The sequence below is a fragment of the Rhineura floridana genome, chromosome 3, assembly GCF_030035675.1.
Source record: "Rhineura floridana isolate rRhiFlo1 chromosome 3, rRhiFlo1.hap2, whole genome shotgun sequence".
NCBI lineage: Eukaryota > Metazoa > Chordata > Lepidosauria > Squamata > Rhineuridae > Rhineura > Rhineura floridana.
This window is the reverse complement of record NC_084482.1, coordinates 214,990,437-215,014,140: the sequence shown is the minus strand read 5'-3', so window position 1 is coordinate 215,014,140 and position 23,704 is coordinate 214,990,437. Positions and strand designations below refer to the sequence as shown.

The following is a 23,704-nucleotide window of genomic DNA, read 5'->3' as shown; positions in this document are numbered from 1 at the left end:
CTCAAGTTGCAGGAAGCCAGATTTCAACTGAACATCAGGAAAAACTTCCTAACTGTTAGAGCACACCCCCCCCCCACCCCACACACACATTGTGAGTTCCCTAGTGTTCAAGAACGGTCGTAGTTACCAATCCAGGTCAGGCCATTCTGGCATTGCGGCTTTTAGCTTAGGCATAGCACATGAAGCAGGAAGCAAGACAGACAGAGGCCAGCAAGAAAGAAGGGAAAATAAGTCCCCACCCCAAGAAGAATTAACCTAAAAAAACCCTGGAATACCCCTTTTATATTGATCAGCAACTAGACCAGGATGCAGTGAACCTTTCTGTCGCGTTTTGCATTAATGTGGGTGGATCCCCACACTACATAGACTATGAATTACAATAATCTCTTTGGGAGGGGAAGAAGAAGAGTAAACTGAGACCCTTTCATCAGTGATTTTGCCAAGCGGGCATCTTTGACACACTGTTCAGCACTGCAGTGGCCTGCAAAAGTATGTTACCTGTGTCTTCATGCAGTTGTTTACTATCACTCTTCTGAGAGTTCACATTCTTGTTGGGAGCAGTGACAATGCTTTCAGAAATCGAAGCAGCTTTGGCATGTTTCATCCATCTTGTTTCATAATGGCTGCTCTGTTCTGTGCATTGGCTTACCATGACCAGATTAACACCCTTAAATATTAGACAGGTGCCATCTCTCTTGTCTTTTTAGTACCTACTGAAGATCTTCCTCTTTCAAAAAGCCTTTTAAGTAGAGACCTTTATCCCAGTCTGCATCTGTGTTGAAATGGTTTCTTAAGATGTTTTCTTTTAATGTTTTATCATAGCTGACGAAGCGTCAAGGCGAGTTAAGCAGCAGAGCAAGTTCGGCAGCAGGGCAAGGAGGCCAGGGCCCCCCACTCTGCCCTTCTGTTCCCTGACCTCAACTAAACTGCAGTCTCCAACCCATTGACGTAATAAACCTTAAACAAAACTATGCAGGTAAGAAGCCAGCAGGCGTGTGGGGGCTTTCCAGTGTTTTGCACCGCCTGCAGCATGTACGACTATCTGCCTGTTGGACAGAAGTCGTGGGTATGCTCTCGGTGCAATGAGCTCCTGGCTCTCCGGGAACGACTTCATTTCCTTGAGGCCAAGGTGGCGGACCTGGAAAAGCTGAGAGAGGCAGAGAGGTGTGTGGAGGAGGCCTTCAGGGACGTTATAGCTGTGTCCCACTCCAACGATGATAGCTCTCCTGCTATCATGGACAACGATGGTCTCGGGGAAGGAGAGCATCCAGCTGAGGAAGAGGGAAACGATCCCTTAGGGACCCATTCCTTGGGGGATGAGCAGCTATCCTCTCGTGCCGAGGATATATCTCCAGGGGGTGGAGGGATCCTTGTAGTGGGTGATTTGATCATTAGGAACATAGAAAGTGGGGTGTGTGATGGGCGTGTAGACCGCAAGGTGTTTTGCCTGCCTGGTGCGAAGGTTGCGGATATCGCCCATCGTTTAGATAGTTTGGTAGACAGTGCTGGGAAGGAGTCAGTGGTCGTGGTGCACGTTGGCACCAACGACATGGGGAAATGCAGCCGTGAGGTCCTGGAAGCAAAATTTAGGTTGCTAGGTAGGATGCTGAAAGCCAGGACCTCCAAGGTGGCTTTCTCTGAAATGCTACCGGTTCCATGCGCAGGACCAGCCAGACAGGCCCAGCTTCGCAGTCTCAGTGCGTGGATGAGACGATGGTGTCGGGTGGAAGGGTTTGGATTTGTTAGGCACTAGGGAACATTTTGGGACAAGCCGGGCCTGTACAAAAGGGACGGGCTCCACTTGAACCAGAATGGAACCAGACTGCTGGCACTTAAAATTAAAAAGGTGGCAGAGCAGCTTTTAAACTGACTGAGGGGGGAAACCCGACAGGAGCTGAGAAAGGTCCAGTTCAGAATAAACCTCCCCCCTGGGATAAAAACCAAAGAAATGATGAAATTTTAAAAGGGGTAGGCCTAGAAGTAGGCATTGTGAGAGCAGGGGCACAGGATATAAATTCAGAAGAGCAAAATTACCACAGGCCTAACCACAAGTGCCAAAGACACTTGAAGAGAGACACTGCTTACAAGTGCCTGTACGCTAATGCTAGGAGCCTGCGAACCAAGATGGGAGAACTGGAGTGCTTGGTCTTAGAGGAGAGCATTGATATAGTGAGCATAACAGAGACCTGGTGGAATGGAGAAAACCAGTGGGATACGGTTATCCCTGGATATAAACTATATCGGAAGGACAGGGAAGGACGTATTGGTGGCGGAGTCGCTCTATACGTGAAAGAAGGCATTGAATCCAGCAAGCTCGAAACCCCAAAAGAGGCAGACTCCTCCACAGAATCGTTGTGGGTGGTGATACCATGCCCCAGGAGGGACTTAATACTGGGAACGATCTATCGTCCCCCTGATCAAAATGCTCAGGGAGACCTTGAGATGAGATATGAAATTGAGGAAGCATCCAAACTAGGAAATGTGGTAGTAATGGGTGACTTCAACTACCCGGACATAGACTGGCTGCATATGTGTTCCAGTCATGACAAAGAAGCAAAGTTTCTAGATATTCTAAATGACTATTCCCTAGACCAGTTGGTCATGGAACCGACCAGAGGGACGGCAACCCTGGACTTAAACCTCAGTGGGGACCGGGACCTGGTGCAAGATGTAAGTGTTGTTGAACCGATTGGGAGCAGTGACCACAGTGCTATTAAATTAAACATACATGTAACTGGCCAATTGCCAAGAAAATCCAACACGGTCACATTTGATTTCAAAAGAGGAAACTTCACAAAAATGAGGGGATTGGTAAAAAGAAAGCTGAAAAACAAAGTCCAGAGGGTCACATCACTCGAAAATGCTTGGAAGTTGTTTAAAAACACTATATTAGAAGCTCAACTGGAGTGCATACCGCAGATCAGAAAAGGTACCGCCAGGGCCAAGAAGATGCCAGCATGGTTAATGAGCAAAGTCAAGGAAGCTCTTAGAGGCAAAAAGTCTTCCTTCAAAAAATGGAAGTCTTGTCCAAATGAAGAAAATAAAAAAGAACACAAACTCTGGCAAAAGAAATGCAAGAAGACAATAAGGGATGCTAAAAAAGAATTTGAGGAGCACATTGCTAAGAACATAAAAACCAACAACAAAAAATTCTATAAATACATTCAAAGCAGGAGACCATCTAGGGAGACAATTGGACCCTTGGATGATAAGGGAGTCAAAGGTGTACTAAAGAACGATCAGGAGATTGCAGAGAAGCTAAATGAATTCTTTGCATCTATCTTCACAGTGGAAGATATAGGGCAGATCCCTGAACCTGAACTAACATTTGCAGGAAGGGATTCTGAGGAACTGAGACAAATAGTGGTAACGAGAGAGGAAGTTCTAGGCTTAATGGACAATATAAAAACTGACAAATCACTGGGCCCGGATGGCATCCATCCGAGAGTTCTCAAAGAACTCAAATGTGAAATTGCTGATCTGCTAACTAAAATATGTAACTTGTCCCTTGGGTCCTCCTCCGTGCCTGAGGACTGGAAAGTGGCAAATGTAACACCAATCTTCAAAAAGGGATCCAGAGGGGATCCCGGAAATTACAGGCCAGTTAGCTTAACTTCTGTCCCTGGAAAACTGGTAGAAAGTATTATTAAAGCTAGATTAACTAAGCACATAGAAGAACAAGCCTTGCTGAAGCAGAGCCAGCATGGCTTCTGCAAGGGAAAGTCCTGTTTCAGTAACCTATTAGAATTCTTTGAGAGTGTCAACAAGCATATAGATAGAGGTGATCCAGTGGACATAGTGTACTTAGACTTTCAAAAAGCGTTTGACAAGGTACCTCACCAAAGGCTTCTGAGGAAGCTTAGCAGTCATGGAATAAGAGGAGAGGTCCTCTTGTGGATAAGAAATTGGTTAAGAAGCAGAAAGCAGAGAGTAGGAATAAACGGACAGTTCTCCCAATGGAGGGCTGTAGAAAGTGGAGTCCCTCAAGGATCGGTATTGGGACCTGTACTTTTCAACTTGTTCATTAATGACCTAGAATTAGGAGTGAGCAGTGAAGTGGCCAAGTTTGCTGACGACACTAAATTGTTCAGGGTTGTTAAAACAAAAAGGGATTGCGAAGAGCTCAAAAAGACCTCTCCAAACTGAGTGAATGGGCGGAAAAATGGCAAATGCAATTCAATATAAACAAGTGTAAAATTATGCATATTGGAGCAAAAAATCTGAATTTCACATATACGCTCATGGGGTCTGAACTGGCGGTGACCGACCAGGAGAGAGACCTCGGGGTTGTAGTGGACAGCACGATGAAAATGTCGACCCAGTGTGCGGCAGCTGTGAAAAAGGCAAATTCCATGCTAGCGATAATTAGGAAAGGTATTGAAAATAAAACAGCCGATATCATCATGCCGTTGTATAAATCTATGGTGCGGCCGCATTTGGAATACTGTGTACAGTTCTGGTCGCCTCATCTCAAAAAGGATATTCTAGAGTTGGAAAAGGTTCAGAAGAGGGCAACCAGAATGATCAAGGGGATGGAGCGACTCCCTTACGAGGAAAGGTTGCAGCATTTGGGGCTTTTTAGTTTAGAGAAAAGGCGGGTCAGAGGAGACATGATAGAAGTGTATAAAATGATGCATGGCATTGAGAAAGTGGATAGAGAAAAGTTCTTCTCCCTCTCTCATAATACTAGAACTCGTGGACATTCAAAGAAGCTGAATGTTGGAAGATTCAGGACAGACAAAAGGAAGTACTTCTTTACTCAGCGCATAGTTAAACTATGGAATTTGCTCCCACAAGATGCAGTAATGGCCACCAGCTTGGACGGCTTTAAAAGGAGATTAGACAAATTCATGGAGGACAGGGCTATCAATGGCTACTAGCCATGATGGCTGTGCTCTGCCACCCTAGTCAGAGGCAGCATGCTTCTGAAAACCAGTTGCCGGAAGCCTCAGGAGGGGAGAGTGTTCTTGCCCTCGGGTCCTGCTTGCGGGCTTCCCCCAGGCACCTGGTTGGCCACTGTGAGAACAGGATGCTGGACTAGATGGGCCACTGGCCTGATCCAGCAGGCTCTTCTTATGTTCTTATGTTGTTTGCTGCCCTGGGCTGCTTTAGGGAGGAAGGGCAGGATATGCATTTAAAAGCAAACACAAAATAATGCTCTGCCCCTCAATGACTGGACCTCTCTGCATTTTTATGATATTTCTGTCAAGGCACGGGCCCAAACAGTTAAGAAGATAATGCACTGGGTTGTTCTTTGCTTTACCCACACCGCAAAATTGTGAGGTAGGCTAGTGTGTGAGAGAGCGATTGCACAAGACACACACACTCCCAGCCCCCCAGTGAGCTTCATATCTGTGTAGGAATTTAATTTTTGGAGGCTTTTAATGGGTACCAGAAGCTTAATCTGGAAGCCCTTGCAAAATTTCCTTAAGACTTCTATCTAGTCCTTGGAGTTGGTCACTTATTGGACATGATGCAATTGTAAAATCAGTGTTTTGTTCAGGCAGCATCAAAATCAAGTCCCAATGTTACACAGAAAGAAATGACAAAGAATAAATGTGTGAGTCTAAATTTCTTCTTCCACCTTGGAACTGGACTCCGTGGACCCAGTCCATTAGTCTGTAGAGCACTGGCTGTCAACAGTGGCTCATAAACAGATGGTAAGATCTGCTTCCCTGCTTTCCCATTCTATTGTCTCAAGAGGTATGTGTGCCTCTTCAGTGATTGGAGGCTCCCTTTCTCTCTCAGACTCTTAACTGTTTCCTCTCTTCTTTGCAACAGGTTGTGAACAGAAAACTGAGAATCAGGGAGAACTACGTGGGGTGTTCGCTGAAAGAGACACGTGTGTAAAGGGGGAGCAACAGAGAAGGAAAACTGAAACGCAACCTGCTTCTTCTCAGGATGGTGTCTACCATCAAGACCCCATCCAAAAAGAAATTCAAAAAAGAGAAGAAGAGAATGCACACAGTGTGTGTCAGAAAAGTTTCCGTCCTAAATTGACCTTTAACTCTCATGCCAAAATCCACACGAGAGAGAAACCTTATAAATGCTTGGAGTGTGGAAAGAGCTTTTGCCAGAAGATATATCTCACTAAACATGAAAGAATTCACAAGGGGGCGAAGCCGCATACGTGCATGGAGTGTGGCAAGAGCTTTCATGAGAAATCACATCTCACTATTCATCAAAGGATTCATACAGGGGAGAAACCATTTCAGTGTCTGGAGTGTGGGAAGAGCTTTTGTCAGAAGATAAATCTCACGACCCATCAAAGAGTTCATACGGGGGAGAAACCTTTTCTATGTTTGGAATGTGGAAAGAGCTTCTCTCGAAAGACTTATCTCGCTGCTCATCAAAGTATTCACACGGGGGACAAATCTCATGAATGCTTCAAGTGTGGAAAGAGCTTCAGTAGTAAGACAAATCTTGCTACTCATCAAATAATTCATACCGGGGAAAAACCATATAAATGCTTGGAGTGCGGAAAGCGTTTCTCTCTCAAGGGACACCTCACCACTCATCAAAGAATTCATACCGGGGAGAAACCACATAAATGCTTGGAGTGTGGAAAGAGCTTTGTTTGGAAGACACACCTCACTGCTCATCAAAGAATTCATACAGAGGAGAAACCATATAAATCGGGGATTGGCAGCCTTTTTGGACCAGAGGACACATTCCAAATTTTGAGAGACTGTTGTGGGCACCAACATAAAATGGCTGCCGTGGGGGTGTGGCATAACACAAAATTAGAGAATAGTCATGGTGAAGCTTTTTCCAACATATTTCCATGCTAGAAAAGGCCTGACCCGTTGAATTCCTGTTTGTCATACAGCTGTTAAAGGCACAAGAACCCTTTTTTCCTCCAATGTCAACCCTAAACCAAGGTCTAGGCTGCCATCTTGTACTTGCTTACCTGAAAGTAAGCTCCATTAAACACAAAGACTTGCCTCTGAGTAGAGCGTTATAGCAGTGGTTCCCAACTTTTATGAGCACAAGACCCCCTTTATAAGCTGAAAATATTTTGTGACCTCCTCCCCCCAGGAAGAAAGGGGGAAACAGCCTTTCTTTGCAGGCTTGCTTCTTTTTGCTTCACAAAAAGCCCTCTCCTCTCATTCTAAGTAAGGGCGTTGCCAGTAGCGGCAGTGCAAGGAGACGGGAATCAGTGATAGTAATCCCCTCTTCTTCCTGGTAGCTCCACCCTCAGCCTCCTTTGGCATCTGCCATGTATTTTATAGGTAGATGCCTGCCCTTAGTGCGCCTGAAAGACGCTCTGGCGCTTCAGCAGAAGGCCTCCCCTCTCGTTTGGAGCAAGGGGGAGGTGTCATCTGCAGCAGCAGTGGAGACAGTGTCTAGGGAGTGAAGACTTTTTTTAAAAATCATTTCTTTACTGTTTGCGGCCCCCTCTGGATTACTTTGTGGCCCCCCTGGGGGTCCCGGCCCCCAGGTTGGGAACCACTGCTTCATCGCATTGTATTGTAAATTAACTACACAGTAAATTCTTAATGTGTCCCTGGTTTAGCTTCTGCAAAGCAGGAGAGAGGCCTAAGCCTCTTTGCAAAGTTTTTACATTTGCCTTTTTGTGGGGAGGGGAATTCTTTAACAGTTACCCACAGTAGTAGTAGTAGTGTTTGCAGAAAATAATTTTTAGGCACTACTTGATCTCAGGTGAACCCAGCATAAGAAAGGGGCATCTTGGTTGTTAGGGAAAAGGAAAGAGAAAATGATGGAGATTTCATGAACAAGGAAGAGAAGAAGAAAAAGAGAGCAGCAGGAAAATTTAACTAAAAGGGAAGGCAAACTAGCAGCTCTTTAGGACCCCAGGAATTCGTATTACCTGATATCCAAACCGCTCACTTGTCAGTCATAGTTCTGACTTCACTCATTGGCTAATAACGACAGGCAGGAGCAACCAGTCTGGCTCGTTTCACAGAAATTTCTTAAAAGAGCACCTGCACATTTTCCTCCATAATGTTCTTTCTGGAAGGGCTAGAGATTTCCTTTTTTTTTTAAGTGAAAGCTCAGATTCCTGGCTACCTGCGGGGGAAGGCCTACTTGCCACTGAAGGCCTTTGCAGGCAACATGGTGCCAGTGGGCAATGGGTTGGCAACCCCTGATGTAGATGCTTGGAATGCAGAAAGAGCCTCTGTAATAAAAGAAATCTCTTCACATAGCAGGGAAACTATGTAAGTATTTGGAATATGGGATGAGATTCTCACACTTAACTTTTTTTTTTTTAATTTAGGCTGGGGCTGAGCTGGTGATGAATGTGGCCTGAGGGATGGAGCATAGCCTGGGTGGAGTTGCAAGCAGGGCTGTCGGAGTCGGAAGCAATTTTGGGTGGAGTTGGAGTCGGTAGAAATGTACCGACTCCGGCTTCAAAATAAATTTTGATTGACAATTTTTTTAAAATATAAATTCAAAATGTCAAAGAAGCTTCCCATGAAGTCAGCTGTAGTTGAGCATTTCACCATAACTCAAGATGGAAAACATTTTGTGCGTCAGTGTATGACACAGGACCCAGATGAAGACAAATACTGCGATGCCAAGATCAGCTCATATTCAGGCAGCGATAAAAATGCTCCTATGAGAGCTTCCAATTTAAAAAGACATTTACAGCCCTTTCCAGGGCTGTGGAGTAGGAAGCAATATTGGGTGGAGTTGGAGTTGGAGTCGGACAGTAGAAAAATAGAGGAGTCGGAGTCGAAGGTTTGGCATACCGACTCCACAGCCCTGGTTGCAAGTCTCAAATTGTGAGGCATGGGGGGACATATTCAGCTCCAAGGTCCCCCACCCCTGCTATAGACACATATGGAAAGAAGAGAAGTCGCTCCCTCATACAAACTCCCAGAAAGCCCCTGCCCCGACACTCTTCGCTTTTCCATGGTGTTTGGCTAAAGGTTGAACCCAAGAGAATTAAAATTGTTCCCCTTTGCCAGATTTTTCTTCAGCGTCCTCTGAAAAGCACCATCAAATGAAAACATTCATTGATGTCGGTTGATCTTGCTTTTGGGCCATGGTGGTGTTCTCAAGCACAGGACTGGTGATTTTTACTGTGCAGACAATAGACACCAAAGCAGGTTTGTGGAACGCGCTCTCCAGTAAGGTCCGCCTGGCGCCTTCATTGACATCTTTACGATTCCAGGCATTTGATAGAGTTTGTATAAGTGTTGCCAGAGCATTCTAGGGTGGTTTGGAGGGTGGTGGTGGTTTTATTTTGTTTTATGGTATGAGATATTATTTTGGTTTTTAACAACATTGTAAATCACTTGGAGACCTTCGGGTAACAAGCAACCAATCAATCTAATAAATAATAATTATACCATCTTTGTCTAATTTCTTTTGGGTGTCTATGTATGTTGAACCCTTCTCTAGTTGTGAATGTAATTTGTTTCAAACTTTTAAATAATGTATGATAATAATGGGACTGTCTGATGAAGGGCAGGTAATAATAATAATAGTAGTAATAATAAAGTCTGCTTATGTTTGTGTTTGAAACAGAAATATGGCCTCTGTGACAGTCAAAGTTCACGGCCATGTACTGTGAGGATGTTGTTGGCCTTATTAGCAGTAGTGCTGGGTGACAAGGCTGTGAGACGAGGGAAAGAGCCAATCACTTTGAGAAGTTCTTAGGCAGGCCTTTGAACCAGTGTAGTGTAGTGGTTAGAGTCTTCAATTATGACCTGGCAGACCAGAGTTCGAATCCCCACACAGCCATGAAGCTCACTGGGTGACCTTGGGCCAGTCACTGCCTCTCCTGCCTGCCTGCACCTGCCTGCCTTGTTACTTGCAACCAGTTCAGAGGGTGGCCTTGGCTTTCAGCTTCTTCCACCTCCTTAATCTTATTATTTATTATTACTATTTGTTGTTTGATACCCGAAGGCCTCCGAGCAGCTTACAACAATATTAAAAACAAAAATGATTGTATCATACTATAAAAATAAACGACACACACACACCCCATGCAGCCACAAGATGCTTTGTAGAATACTAATAAGAAACATCTCAGTCTATCAGATGCACTGGAGAAAATATAAGTCTTTTCCTGGTGCTGAAAAGACGTCACCGAAGTTGCCAGATGGACCTCAGTGGGGAGCGTATTCCACAGGTGGGGAGCCACAACAGAAAAGGCCCTCTCCCTTGTCACCACCCTCTGAGCCTCCTTCAAAGGTGGGACCTGGAGAAAGGGCCTCAGGAGAAGGTTGAAGAGTCCAGGGAAGTTCATGTCGCCAGAGGCGTTCCAGATGCTATTGGGGTCCTGAGCCGTAAAGAGCTTTATAGGTCAAAACAAACTCTTTGAATTGAGCTCAGAAGCGTACATTACACAATAATTCTTAGGGTTCTTACAAGCCACATCTTTCAGAAAAACTTCTTAACAAAAATTTCTCTCCCTGTAGGCTGTAATGTCTGGTTTGCTGCATCTTTGTTCTTTCCCCCCCCAGAATAAGAATTCTGCTAGAGCATGGCATATGTATAAGCAGGGCAGGGATCATAAGCAGTTTTTAATTTTAATTTGCTTTTTAATTCACGTATCAAACAAGAGATGGATTGATTCCATAAAGGAAGCCACAGACCTGATCTGAACAGGGTGGTTCACAACAGATGCTCTTAGAGGTCCCTGATTCATAGGGTCGCCATAAGTCGTAATCGATTTGAAGGCACAGAACAACAACATCTACTGGTGAGTGGGCAGGCTCACAAGAATTTTGCTGGGCTAGTAATTTGTGTAAATGCATTTGCAAGGCTGTTTGTTGTTGTTATGTGCCTCCAAGTCGACTACGACTTATGGCGACCCTATGAATCAGTGACCTCCAAGAGCATCTGTCATGAACCACCCTGTTCAGATCTTGTATGTTCAGGTCTGTGGCTAAAGTGTGAACCACTTTCGTCTCAATCCAAATGTCAGGTCTTGTACACGGTAGCGAGGCTTCCACGTGCAAGCCGTTTGAATGGACACCCAGTAACCATTTCTTTAAAAATGGCCTTGTCTTGGGGAGGGTGAAACAAAACTAAACTAAAAGCAGACCCTTCACTGCCAGCACCCTTCCATTTTCATCAGGGGAGGCAAAAAGGGCAGAGTCCCCCCCCCCATCTGTGTGTGCAAAGCGCATCTCCTTGTCCGCCTACTGCTTGGCAAGACGGCTGCTTGCCCTTCAAAGGGTTAAAATGAAGTCGGCTCAATTCCTAGAGAGGAAGGGAATTTGTGGGGCGAAGAGGTGTCTCCAGAGCAACCGCGGCTCCCACCCAAGTCCTTCCCTGGCTGGAGCTTCCCCTGGAGGAAAGTGGCCCTCGTCTCCCTCAAGAGCTGCTTCGGTGGCCCCTTCTGGGATCTGGTGAGCCCCCCCTCCTTAATTTGGGTGAATTGGAATCCCAAGGCTGTAGGGGAGGAACTGCAAGGCAGGAAATTGAGGAGACCCCTGGAAGAGATGCCCAGAGAGCTTCGGCTATGGGGCGGTGTATAAATGCAATAAATAATAACGCCAGGCAGAGAAAAAAGGGGACATTACTGGGACATTCACCCCATTTCGGCCCATAAGGGGGTGGCCTGTGTTGGATATCCATGCGAGATCCATGCACAAAGCCCACATCAGGGAGCGGAGTGGCTTTCTTCGTTCCCACCTGCAAAGCCAGGCTCCCGTGGGCATGCCACATGGGGGGGGGAGAGGCTTTAAAGCAGGTCTGCAATGCTGAGTTTAATCCGTGGAAGCGAATAGTCAACTGGACGCACCCAGAGAACGAAATTCGTCAGGCGCTGGTGTCATCATCAACCTTCCCATGCGTGATCGCTTTCAGACATGCAGGTCTCCGACACGTGTTGGGGGCCTTTCCAGTATGGCTGCAAAGCTGTACTGAAAACTACTGCCCTTTTAATCAAACGCAGGAGATGCAGGTTGTAAGGAAACACACTTGTTTTCTGAAAGACAATTTAAAATTAGCTGGATGCAGGGATTAAATGGTTTCAGGCAGCTGCAGGCTGAAAATGGAGCTTTTAGTCCGTGGAGAAGATTCCCAGTTATAATTGTGGAGGGCAGCTGGATGGTGATGTTGTGTGTGTTCATCTGGCGGATGAATCTGTGTAAGAAGATATGGCTAAAGAAGGGGGTGGGGGGAAGTGGACAAAATCCTGGTCCAGTTAGGAAAATATTGGAGCAGAGAAACTGCAAATGGGTGGCGAGTGTGCAATGTCAGTAGATGTAATAAAACCTCCATATGCATAAGCAGTCTACAGGATCTCAGGTGCCAGGAAGAAATGTCTGAAAATTAATCTACTAAGATTTCATCAGCTGAGTGACAACTTTCATTTAAAAGTATTTGTCGGCTCTTATTGTAAGTGAGGCTGAAGGAGAAGATGGTGGCAGCTGCAGCAGAACGGATTGTAGGGAAAGGCCATTATGGGGGGGTTAGGTGAAGAAGGGACGAGGGCTCAGTGGAATGCCGAGGGGGAGGAGCTGCAAGGGGCAGACCAGCAGGGAGGGATGCTGCATCTTCTGGCTCTCAACCAAACTGAATGCTTTAATACACAGTACTCACATGAAGGAACCTTCCCCACAAGCTCATTTTAAGAACCTTTCTGCCATTCACAGAATCATAGAGTTGGAAGGGGCCTACAAGGCCATCGAGTCCAGCCCCCTGCTCAATGCAGGAATCCAAGTTAAAGCATCCCCGACAAGTGCCTGTCCAGCTGCCTCTTGAATGTCTCCAGTGTTGGAGAGCCCACCACCTCCCTAGGTCATTGGTTCCATTGTCGTACCACTCTAACAGTTAGGAGGTTTTTCCTGATGTTCAGCTGAAATCTGGCTTCCTGTAACTTGAGCCCATTATTCCATGGCCTGCACTCTGGGATGATTGAGAAGAGATCCTGGCCCTCCTCTGTGTGGCAACCTTTCAAGTACTTGAAGAGTGCTATCATATCTCCCCTCAGTCTTCTCAAGCTAAACGTGCCAAGGCTAAACACCTGCCTTCTCTTCTGGAACAATACCTGGTGGTTAGTGGGACTCAACCACATTTTCTTAGGGAAAATCTTCTTGATCAAGCAGAGAATTTTATATATGTTATATTGTAGAAGTTGATATACTGAGTATGATAGCCTTGTCATATTGTTCCTGCTCCACTGTAGGCTTGGGATTAAATGTCTCTCTTAGTAATGAATGTGCTCTTTGTTTAAGAAAATTATGTGACATTTTTTTCTGGCTAGAGTCAATACCTCATGACCAGAGATTTTGCCCATGTGGCTGAGGTGCTGCCAAGACTGTAGCACAAATAATTTTGTACTGTAATTTTTACAAGGGTATGAGGGACAGACTGCTCTACCCCATTTTAGAACAGTTCTCTGGTACATCTGATGCAGCTCTGTTGAAAGGATATTTAAATAATAGTCCCTCAGGCCCTAGCCAGCTGGGGAGGACTAACCTCAGAGGGAGGCAGTGGTAAACCCCCTCTGAATACCGCTTACCATGAAATCCCTATTCGTAGGGTCGCCATAAGTCGGGATCGACTTGAAGGCAGTCCATTTCCATTTGATATCTTAAATGTTGTGCATTTTTAAATATTGTTATTGATATTAGGGCTAACGTACTTAAAGATGAACCATGGTTTGTAATAACTGTTGGATCTACCATCTTTGTTTAGAAAATCTTCCTGTCCTGAAAGTGTAATAATTCACTCAACCAACAATGTCTTGGCTTTACAGGACTTGGTAACACCTCCAATTAGACAGCATTTAGCAGAATTGGGAGGGCCTTGTTGAAGCCTTCCTTGGAGACAAGATCAAAGATGGAAGACCAAGACTCAACTGGTCCTGAAGCAGAAACAGGCGTGCATATCAACTGGGCTTGGAGCTCTGGGGAATTCTGGGAAAGGACAGTGCAGAAGATCCTGAGTAAGGAGGACACCCTCGGCTCAGATGTACAGCACCAGCATTTCAGGAAGTTCTGGTACCAGGAGGCCAAAGGGCCCCGAGAAATTTGCAACCGACTCCACAACCTCTGCTGTCAGTGGCTGAAGCCAGAGCAATACATGAAGAATGAGATCTTGGACCTGGTGATCCTGGAGCAGTTCCTGGCTGTCCTTCCACTAGAGATGGAGAGCTGGGTTAGAGAATGTGGACCACAGAGCAGTTCGCAGGCAGTGGCCCTGGCAGAAGGTTTCCTCCTGAGCCAGGCAGAGGACAAGAAGCAGGCAGAGCAGCAGGTGAGAGTGAATTTCATCCTGGTACTTCCAATGGGCCCACAATCTGAGAGGGGGGGGATCTTAAGACACTTTATAGTTGACAATCCTTTTCTGAAAAGCATTCACAGAGGAATCTCACAAACTCCCTAAGGGCTTTTGGCTTATCATGCCTTCTCTAATTGTTCACCCCATTCACTGTCTCTGAAATCTTCGTTGTTTTGGGTAAAGGGTTTGTTTGCAGGAGTAGCCACTGATTTCCATGAGGAAGAGAAGGTTTCATTGGAGTCCAGAGAGTGTACCCTGCAAAGAAGAAACATTCAGGAGTGTGACAGATGTGCCACCTCGCTCGGTAAGAATTAACTTGATCTACCTCTATTGATTATGCCAGAAATCCTAGAAATTCTTTTGTTTTCCTGAATCGTATGTGGATGGAGGGGAAGACCCTTGTCCCCAGCCTTATCCACAGGTGAAAAATGTATAATGGATGTACTGATATATTATCAGTCTTTGAGACAAGCATGTGTTACTGGCTTCTCAACACTGTTATCTCTTGCAGGTGATGACATGACGCTGGCAACGCGTCCTCAGCCGTCTCTTCTTTTTGGCAGAGAGGAAGAAGCTGCCGTGGACCGAAATCAGGTAGGAAGAAGGATCATTGGAGGGAGAGAGGTTTGGGGCAGAATGGGTGCCTCTGTCCTCTGCTCACCTCCCTGTCTAGGTTGCCCTCTAGACAGGCTGTGAATGGCACTTGAGAAACGTTAATTTCTGCAGGATGGTATCCAGCCTCCCTTCCTTCACGAGTCTCCTGGATTTTGGTAGCATTAAATTAGCTACAAAAAGGCAAATATTTCATATTCTTTCAGAATCCTGTGTCGTTTGAGGAGGTGGCTGTGTATTTCACGGAGGAGGAGTGGGCTCTGCTGGATCCTGACCAGAGGGCGCTGCACAGGGAAGTCACGGAGGAGACTTTTTGGATTGTCGCCTCTCTTGGTAAGTCTCCCTAACTGCATAGTTGACAACAGTATCACTAAGAAAATATAGCAATGAGCATTTCTGTACATTTCCTATATTTTAGCACCTCACATCCCTTTCTTCTGGTCTACCAGTTTTTTCCTCTGTTTAAGAACATAAGAACATAAGAAGAGCCTGCTGGATCAGGCCAGTGGCCCATCTAGTCCAGCATCCTGTTCTCACAGTGGCCAACCAGGTGCCTGGGGGAAGCCCGCAAGCAGGACCCGAGGGCAAGAACACTCTCCCCTCCTGAGGCTTCCGGCAACTGGTTTTCAGAAGCATGCTGCCTCTGACTAGGGTGGCAGAGCACAGCCATCACGGCTAGTAGCCATTGATAGCCCTGTCCTCCATGAATTTGTCTAATCTTCTTTTAAAGCCATCCAAGCTGGTGGCCATTACTGCATCTTGTGGGAGCAAATTCCATAGTTTAACTATGCGCTGAGTAAAGAAGTACTTCCTTTTGTCTGTCCTGAATCTTCCAACATTCAGCTTCTTTGAATGTCCACGAGTTCTAGTATTATGAGAGAGGGAGAAGAACTTTTCTCTATCCACTTTCTCAATGCCATGCATCATTTTATACACTTCTATCATGTCTCCTCTGACCCGCCTTTTCTCTAAACTAAAAAGCCCCAAATGCTGCAACCTTTCCTCGTAAGGGAGTCGCTCCATCCCCTTGATCATTCTGGTTGCCCTCTTCTGAACCTTTTCCAACTCTATAATATCCTTTCTGAGATGAGGCGACCAGAACTGTACACAGTATTCCAAATGCGGCCGCACCATAGATTTATACAACGGCATTATGATATCGGCTGTTTTATTTTCAATACCTTTCCTAATTATTGCTAGCATGGAATTTGCCTTTTTCACAGCTGCCACACACTGGGTCGACATTTTCATCGTGCTGTCCACCACAACCCCGAGGTCTCTCTCCTGGTCGGTCACCGCCAGTTCAGACCCCATGAGCATATATGTGAAATTCAGATTTTTTGCTCCCGCCTTTTCATTTAACAAATATTTTACCACCTCAAATCCTCTTTCTTCTGGTCCAGTAGGATTTCTTTGTTGTTATTGATTAAAACATTCATGCCTTGCTTTTCCATTTTAAAAAAAATCTGCAAGGGAGGAAAATGTTAAAACTACAACATATGTAAGCAGCTTGAGAGCAGAAGCCACAATAAATGCAGATAAAGACTGGAGCCATCCTAGAATCCCAGACACATGACAGAACTGCCATAGCATCTCTCCAATGTCCGATGCACAGCATGCCCAAGGGCTCCTTCCAAGAATTCATTCATTGAACTGAGGATCTTATGCATGCCAGTGACATGCGCTGCCTTTAAATGACAGGGCCTCTCCTCATTTTTATCATATTTCTATCCAACCATTTCTTCAAACAGTTCAGAAGAGAATGCACCACAACCCTGTGAGGTAGGCTAGTGTGTGTGTATGTTGGGAGAGAGATTGCACAAGACCCCTCCCCCCTGCATGAGCTTCATGTCTGAGCTGATTTTAATTTCTGGAGGCTTTCAATTTTGTACCAGAAGTCTGATCAGGAAGCTCCTACAAAACCTCTTTACCACTTTTATCTCATCCTTGGAACTGGCCACTTACTGGACATGATTGAATCATAACAAATGGCTTAAAACTAGTTTTATTTTAAAGATGTGTACACACAGCTTCACACAGCATTATTATTAATAATAATTAAATTTCAATCCCACCCTTCTTCCCAGAACATAGAAGAGGCATTTCTTACATAGTTGTCATTAAATGTAGCAGTGCTGACTTGTCAGGTCCAAAAGAACCATGCATGCCGTCAGGCTCATGTTCTTACTTCTCTTAATATAGTTCTTAGATTTTGGCTTCCGTAGAAGATAGTGTTCCTCAGATGCAGTGCCCATTGGCTCTCTGACTGTCCCCCTCTTTACATCTAATGTTGACCTACATGTCAGAAGTCAGTCGCGTGTACTGCCTTTGTGTCAAATGTTCCAGCATGTGCCTAGACATTTTACGTCTTCTGTGTCTGTTTAGATCACAAGCATGCACAGAGTGTCTGTAACTCTTGTGCTGTTTGTTCTGCTTCTTTCATTGTCTGCTAGTTCCTCTTTTCCCATTCTTGCTCAAAAGAAACCACAGGTCTAACCACATCCATACTTTTTGTTTAGACAACACTTTGCTCTAAGTGTAAAACAGGAGCCAAATCAACATTTTTTCAGGCAGCATAGAAATAAAATCCCTGTGTCACACAGAAAGGAATAAATGTGTAGGTCTCCTTTCATCTGGAAGCTGAACTTCATGGACCCAATGCAGTAGTCTATAGAACACTGACTGTTGGGGCTGATAAATGGATGGTAAAATCTGCCTCTTAGCTTTTCCATTCTTCTATTATCTCAAGCGGTATCTGTGCCTGTTAAATAATTTGAGGCTCCCATTTTACCTCAGTGTCTAAACAGTGTCTTTTTTGTGCAACAGATTGTGAATGGAAAACTGAGAATCAGGAAGAACTTCATGGGGAGTTCCCAGAAAGAGACACGTGTATAAAGTGGGAGCAGCAGGAAAGGAAAACTGGAACGCAAGCCACTTCTTCTCAGGGTATTGTCTACCATCAAATCCCAGTCCAAGAAAGAATGGAAGACAGGAAAGAAAGAAGTACATTCTGTGTGTGTCAGCAAAGTTTCCTTTCTATATCAAAACTTAAAACTCATTGCAAAATCCACACAGGAGAGAAACCATATAAATGCTTGGAATGTGGAAAGAGTTTTCGTGATCAGGCACATCTCACACGTCATCAAAGAATTCATACAGGGGAGAAACCATTTATATGCTTGGAGTGTGGAAAGAGCTTCTGCCAGAAGATACACCTTGCTACCCATCAAAGAGTACACACAGGAGAGAAACCATATAAATGTTTGGAATGTGGAAAGAGCTTCTGTCGGAAGGCAGACCTTGCTACACATCAAAGAATTCATACTGGGGAGAAACCACATACATGCTTGGAATGTGAAAGGAGCTTCAGTAGTAGGGCAAATCTCATTGCTCATCAGAGAATTCACACGGGAGAGAAACCGCATCAATGCTTGGAGTGTGGAAAGAGCTTCTGCCGGAAGACAAATCTTGCTACCCATCAAAGAATTCACACAGGGGAGAAACCATACAAATGCTTGGAGTGTGGAAAGAGCTTCAGTTCTAAGAGAAAGCTCACTACTCATCAAAGAATTCATACTGGGGAGAAACCACATACATGCTTGGAATGTGGAAAGAGCTTCAGAAGTAAGACAAATCTCACTGCTCATCAGAGAATTCACACTGGGGAGAAACCACATCAGTGCTTTGAGTGTGGAAAGAATTTTCTACATAAGATAAGTCTCACTTTGCATCAAAGAATTCACACAGGGGAGAAACCATTTAAATGCTTGGAGTGTGGAAAAAAATTTCTGTATAAAATATGTTTCACTTTACATCTAAGAATTCACACAGGGGATAAACCATTTAAATGCTTGGAGTGTAGAAAGAGCTTTTGTCGGAAGGCAGACCTCACTACTCATCAAAGAAAACACACAGGGGAGAAACCATATCAATGCTTGGAATGTGGAAAGAACTTCTGTCAGAAGGCAGACCTTGTTACTCATCAAAGAATACACACAGGGGAGGAACCATATAAATGTTTGGAATGTGGAAAGAGCTTTTCCAGGAAGGCAAATCTCACAGCTCATCACAAAATACACACAGGGGAGAAACCACATAAATGCTTAGAGTGTGGAAAGAGTTTCTGTCGGAAGTCACAAGTTATTAGTCATCAAAGAATTCATATAGGGGAGAAACCATATAAATGTTTGGAACTTGGAAAGAGCTTCTCTCAGAAGACTGATCTCACTGCTCATCAAAGGATGCACATAGGAGAAACCTCATAAATGCTTGGAGTGTGAAAAAAGCTTCTCTTGGAAGACACACCTTATTACTCATCAAAGCATTCATAGAGAAGAGAAGCTATATAAATGTTTGGAATGTGGAAAGTTTATCTCAGAAGGTGGTTCTCACTGCTCAGCAAAGGATGCACATGGGAGAAACCGCATAAATGCTTGGAATATGAAAAGAGCTTCTGTCAGAACATGCATTTTATTCCTCAAAGAATTAATACAGGGGAGAAAACGGATAAATGCTTAAGAGTGTCGAAAGAGCCGCTGTAGTAAGAGAAGTCTCACTTCTCATCAAAGAATTCATACAGTAGGGAAACTAGAAGTGCTTGGGAGATGGGATGAGATTGTCACAGTTTAACTCCTTTTTCAGATTGGAGCTGAGTTGGTGACGGATATGGCCCGGAGGATGGAGCATGGTCTGGACAAAGCTCCAAGGGCCAGATGGTGAGGCCTGTAGTGGCACATTCAGCTCCGACACTTGAAGTCCCTAATTCTTACTATACACAAAGATGGAGAGGAAGAGAAACTACCTCCCCCCCAAAAAGCCCATGCCACACACACACATTGATTTTTCACGGTGTTTGGCTAAAATTGAATAGACGAAAAAACTATTGGATCTGCCACATTTTTCTTCAGCATCCCCTGAAAAGCACCATCAGATTAAGACATGCATTGGTATCTGTGGATCAATGCTTTTGTGCCACAGTGGTGCTCTCAAGCACAAGGCTAGTGCTTTTTACTGTTCAGACAATAGACACAAAGTGGGGGGGGGTTTGGGGGGGTAGAAATGCTGTTTATATGTCTGCTCATGTTTGTGTTTGGAACAAAAAGATGTTCTGTGACCGCTGAGACTGTCAAAGTTCAATTTCATGTGCTGTTATGATGTTGCAGGCCTGGTTAGCTGTACTGCTGGGTGAAACGTTCTGGGAAGAGAGAGAAGCAATTGCTTTGAGAATTGATTAGGCAGGGCCTGAATCAGGTAAATTCATTCCAACTGGTCTGGGTGTCAATAGCTTCTGATTGGCTCAAGGTTCTAGTCTGGAGTTAACTGTCAGCAAAGGAGACAGTTGAGTTTAAGAGCTGAGATTAGTCAGTCGAGGAGTTGGAGGAAAAAGGGTGTCGATGAGGAGACTGTGAGGGAAAAGACCAGAGAGAAAAGCTGAGGAGAAGAGCTAAGGTCCAAATGTTTATACCCAGTATGTTATTAATACTGACCTGGAGAAAATCAAGAGAAGGGAGCTAGTGAATGAGTTGGTCTGAGAGGCTGTCCTGTGTACAGGTCTTACCAGAGGAAGATAACACAAGCAGCCAGATGTAGAACCAGGGGAAGTTTGAGGTACAGAAGCAGATTATCCCTGGTTGCTGGACTGGGTTGTGGGAGTATTTGGCTGTGGTGGTGGTTTAGGGAATTTGCCCAGCCTGTTAGAGACCGGGGGTCAGCAATGGCATCTCTGAAGTCTTCAGCAACTGTCAACAAGCACCATTAAGACCCCATATAACATGGTTTCCCTTAAATAAACCAACAACTTTAGTTTAACGTTCATCTTGCCTCTACTGTTGGCGACCATCTCGCACCAAAGCGTGCTTACGATGCTAGGTAGTAGAGGTTTTTGAAAGCATTTGGAGTAAATTGAGGGCAGCAGAAAATTAAGAGAAGCACAGATACCTAGGCCTGTGTTTATAGAAAGTGAGGTGGAGGGAATGGGGAGTCCCTGACCAGGTGGTACTGAGCTCATACTGTGTGCATGATCACCTCAGAAGCTGTGGAGTGGAATCAAAGAAAAACTTTGGCCAGGAAGCTTTTGCTGGTGGCTGAAGTAGGTCTGTATGTCTTGAGAGCAGAAATGTATTCTATAAGAGCAGAGACTTAAGGAGACGCCAAGTATGTCTGCACTCTGCAGAGACATGGACCCGGACAGGGCTGAGTTGGCAAACACGCAACTTTGCGGTCATCCAGCAGTTGTTATCGCTCTGAAGCAGGAAGGACAACATGAATGATGCTCAAAAGTCATTAACGAGAATGCTGAGACTCCCAAAATGAAATAGAACACAAAAGGTACTTATCTCTTAGATCAAAATCAAAGGGAATGTTCTTGGAACCCAATCTATGGGACTCCCAGCGACCTGGGCTGTGATTGCAGAGATGCTAATTAGTATGATCTAAGCTGGATGCATGCAAAGTTTGCACTTTGGGAGGGTGGATCAAGCTGCCAAAGGTCTGAAAGAAAACATATCAAAATCTCTGCCCAGAAGATCTTCTTAACACTGTTATTCACCAACCCCTTTCTCCAGAATCTCTGAGAGACGACCATGTCTGCACTATTCACCCTCTCTTGGAGGAACTGCTAGAAACTTTTCCTCTTTCTTAAAAAATAAATAAATACATGAATAAATATTCCTTCCATGAAAACCATGGATCTAGTTGAAATTTGTCATGCTTAATCCACTCTGGTCAGATGCCTATCCAATAAACAGAGTGCAATGCATAATGTTTTTTTGTTCTTTTTTATAAAAACAGTTCAAACATCTTAAATGTATCATTTTCATCATGATTTCAAATTAATGAGGGAAAACCATGGTGTTCTGACGTTTCCCCTCATATTGGAGTTTTTGAGAATGGGCTTTAAGCGCAAGATGAGATGATGGTTTGTATTATTATGATGTATTTTATTGTAATTGAGATGTACGTCGCCTAGAGTGGCCATTGGCCAGATAGGCGACATATAAATTAAATTATTATTATTATTATTATTATTATTGTTACAAACTGAACTTGGACTTTCTCATGAGCACAGCATCTGCTGCTACAGCCCTTCTCCTTCCCCTCCTCTCCGCTTGTCATTTCACTGTCAGAAGACTATCCTTGGTGGGTCTGTGTGAGTGTTGTTGTCTTTGTTGCATATGTGCATGGACAAAGTTAAAAGGGTGGGAACGCTTTCATTTCATTTCAAAAAAATCTTTCCAATAAACACGGTGTCCTTACCTCACATAAGCTTCTTTATTTGTTAAGGCTGTGATTGGTGCCCAACAAGATATACTTGAAATTCTAGAAGTTAGTACAGGCTGAGAGTTTCTTGAACCCCTGGCCCCTGGAGGCTTATGACATGCCCCAGGGCATTATACTCTTTCAAATGCTATTTCACATCTACATGAAGCTGGGAGCAATCAGGAGATTTGGAGGGAGATATGAGGAATGGGCTGTAGCTCAGTGGTACAGCAGCTGTTCTGCATGCAGAAGGTGTCACGTTCAACCCCTGGCATCTCCAGGTTGAGCTGGGACAGACCCCTGCATGAATTCCTGGAGAGCTGATGGTGCTCAGTATGGATGCACCAATGGGTCTGGCCCAGTAGAAAACATGTTTCTATCCTCCTAAGTCTGGCCACTGTGAGACAATCACATAAGGCTAAAAAAAGAGAGAGGTAGCAATGGCCAAGGGGAACACCCCCAACAATTCCTACTTTTAAAAAAGGAAATTGCAACACCCTCGCTGCCCAAGGGTGGGTGGCCAGGGCTCTGAACTTCTTAGAGGAGAAGTGAGTGGGGTGGCACAGTAACTCAAACAATAGCCCAGGTATGATTCTCCCTGCTGGTCCAAAGAGGTTCTCACCTGCTCCTCCTGATGGAAGAAACTTCTGCAGACTTCCTCCTCTAATCATGGGAGGGAAATTCACCCTGGTTGAAGGGACAGGGGTGGCATTTGCTTCCTAGCTTTGGATATGACAGCCGGTTTTAAGAGGGGGCATTAGCCTACTGGGATGGCATAACTCTTTCCCAATTATTGATTTTCATTACATACAAGTAAATTTCACAGTGTGCTCTCGTTTTACTTCCAAGAGGATACTTTTGGCAAAGAGTATGTGACAGAACAATCTGTGACATTCCTAGTTTCTTTATCACAAAGGTGAAATTACACCGCATCTTAACCCCTGGACCTATTTGTCTGCACTTTGATATATTTCTTACCCAGGGGCACCTCCCGCATGGCCCCAGTTCTCAGTCTGACTGCCTAAAAACAAACTAAGGGAGGAAAAGTAATTTCTTCTTCTGGTTTCCCTTTCCAAATATTTAAGTCTATCCTTATGAGAAAAGCCCCGATATTTCTGAAATTTGGCAGACTTCACGACCTCAGTAGGGATGGCCATGCCTGCACTTTTCATCCACTCCTGAAGGAATTGATAGAAACTTTTCCTCTTTTTTTCAAAAAAATAAATACATGAATAAATATTCCTTCCAGGAAAACCCTTGATCCTAGTTGAAATTTCTCATCATTAATTCACTCTGGTAATATACTTGAAATTTTACTTATTTATTTATTTTTTATTCATTAGTAGACTTATATCCCACCCGTCCTCCAAGTAGGAGCCCAAGGTGGCAAACAAAAGCACTAAAAACACTTTAAAACATCATAAAAACAGACTTTAAAATACATGAAAACAGAACATCTTTAAAGTTGTCATGCTCACTCCACTCTGGTCATATGCCTACAAGTTTTATCCGCTTACGTGAAAAGAAACAAAAGCTGCAGCCATTCTTTATGTTTCCCATTCCAGAGCTTCAGATTTAACTGATCAGATTAGGACCTGAATAAGAAATCAGATTAGAATGAGGCAGA

At 44.5% G+C, this 23,704-nt stretch overlaps 1 protein-coding gene across 1 annotated transcript in view; it reads left to right on the top strand.

Annotated features, from left to right (window-relative positions):
• The window catches only part of LOC133381555 (zinc finger protein 420-like), a 28,017-nt gene extending 6,000 nt beyond the window's left edge, over positions 1–22,017 (top strand). The window contains exons 7-8 of the mRNA XM_061620808.1: positions 5,782–6,607; positions 17,885–22,017. Coding sequence (XP_061476792.1) covers positions 5,782–6,607; positions 17,885–19,085 — 2,027 coding nt within the window. The 3' untranslated portion in view covers positions 19,086–22,017. The remainder of the gene's footprint in view (positions 1–5,781; positions 6,608–17,884) is intronic.
• The last annotated feature ends 1,687 nt before the right edge of the window (positions 22,018–23,704 follow it).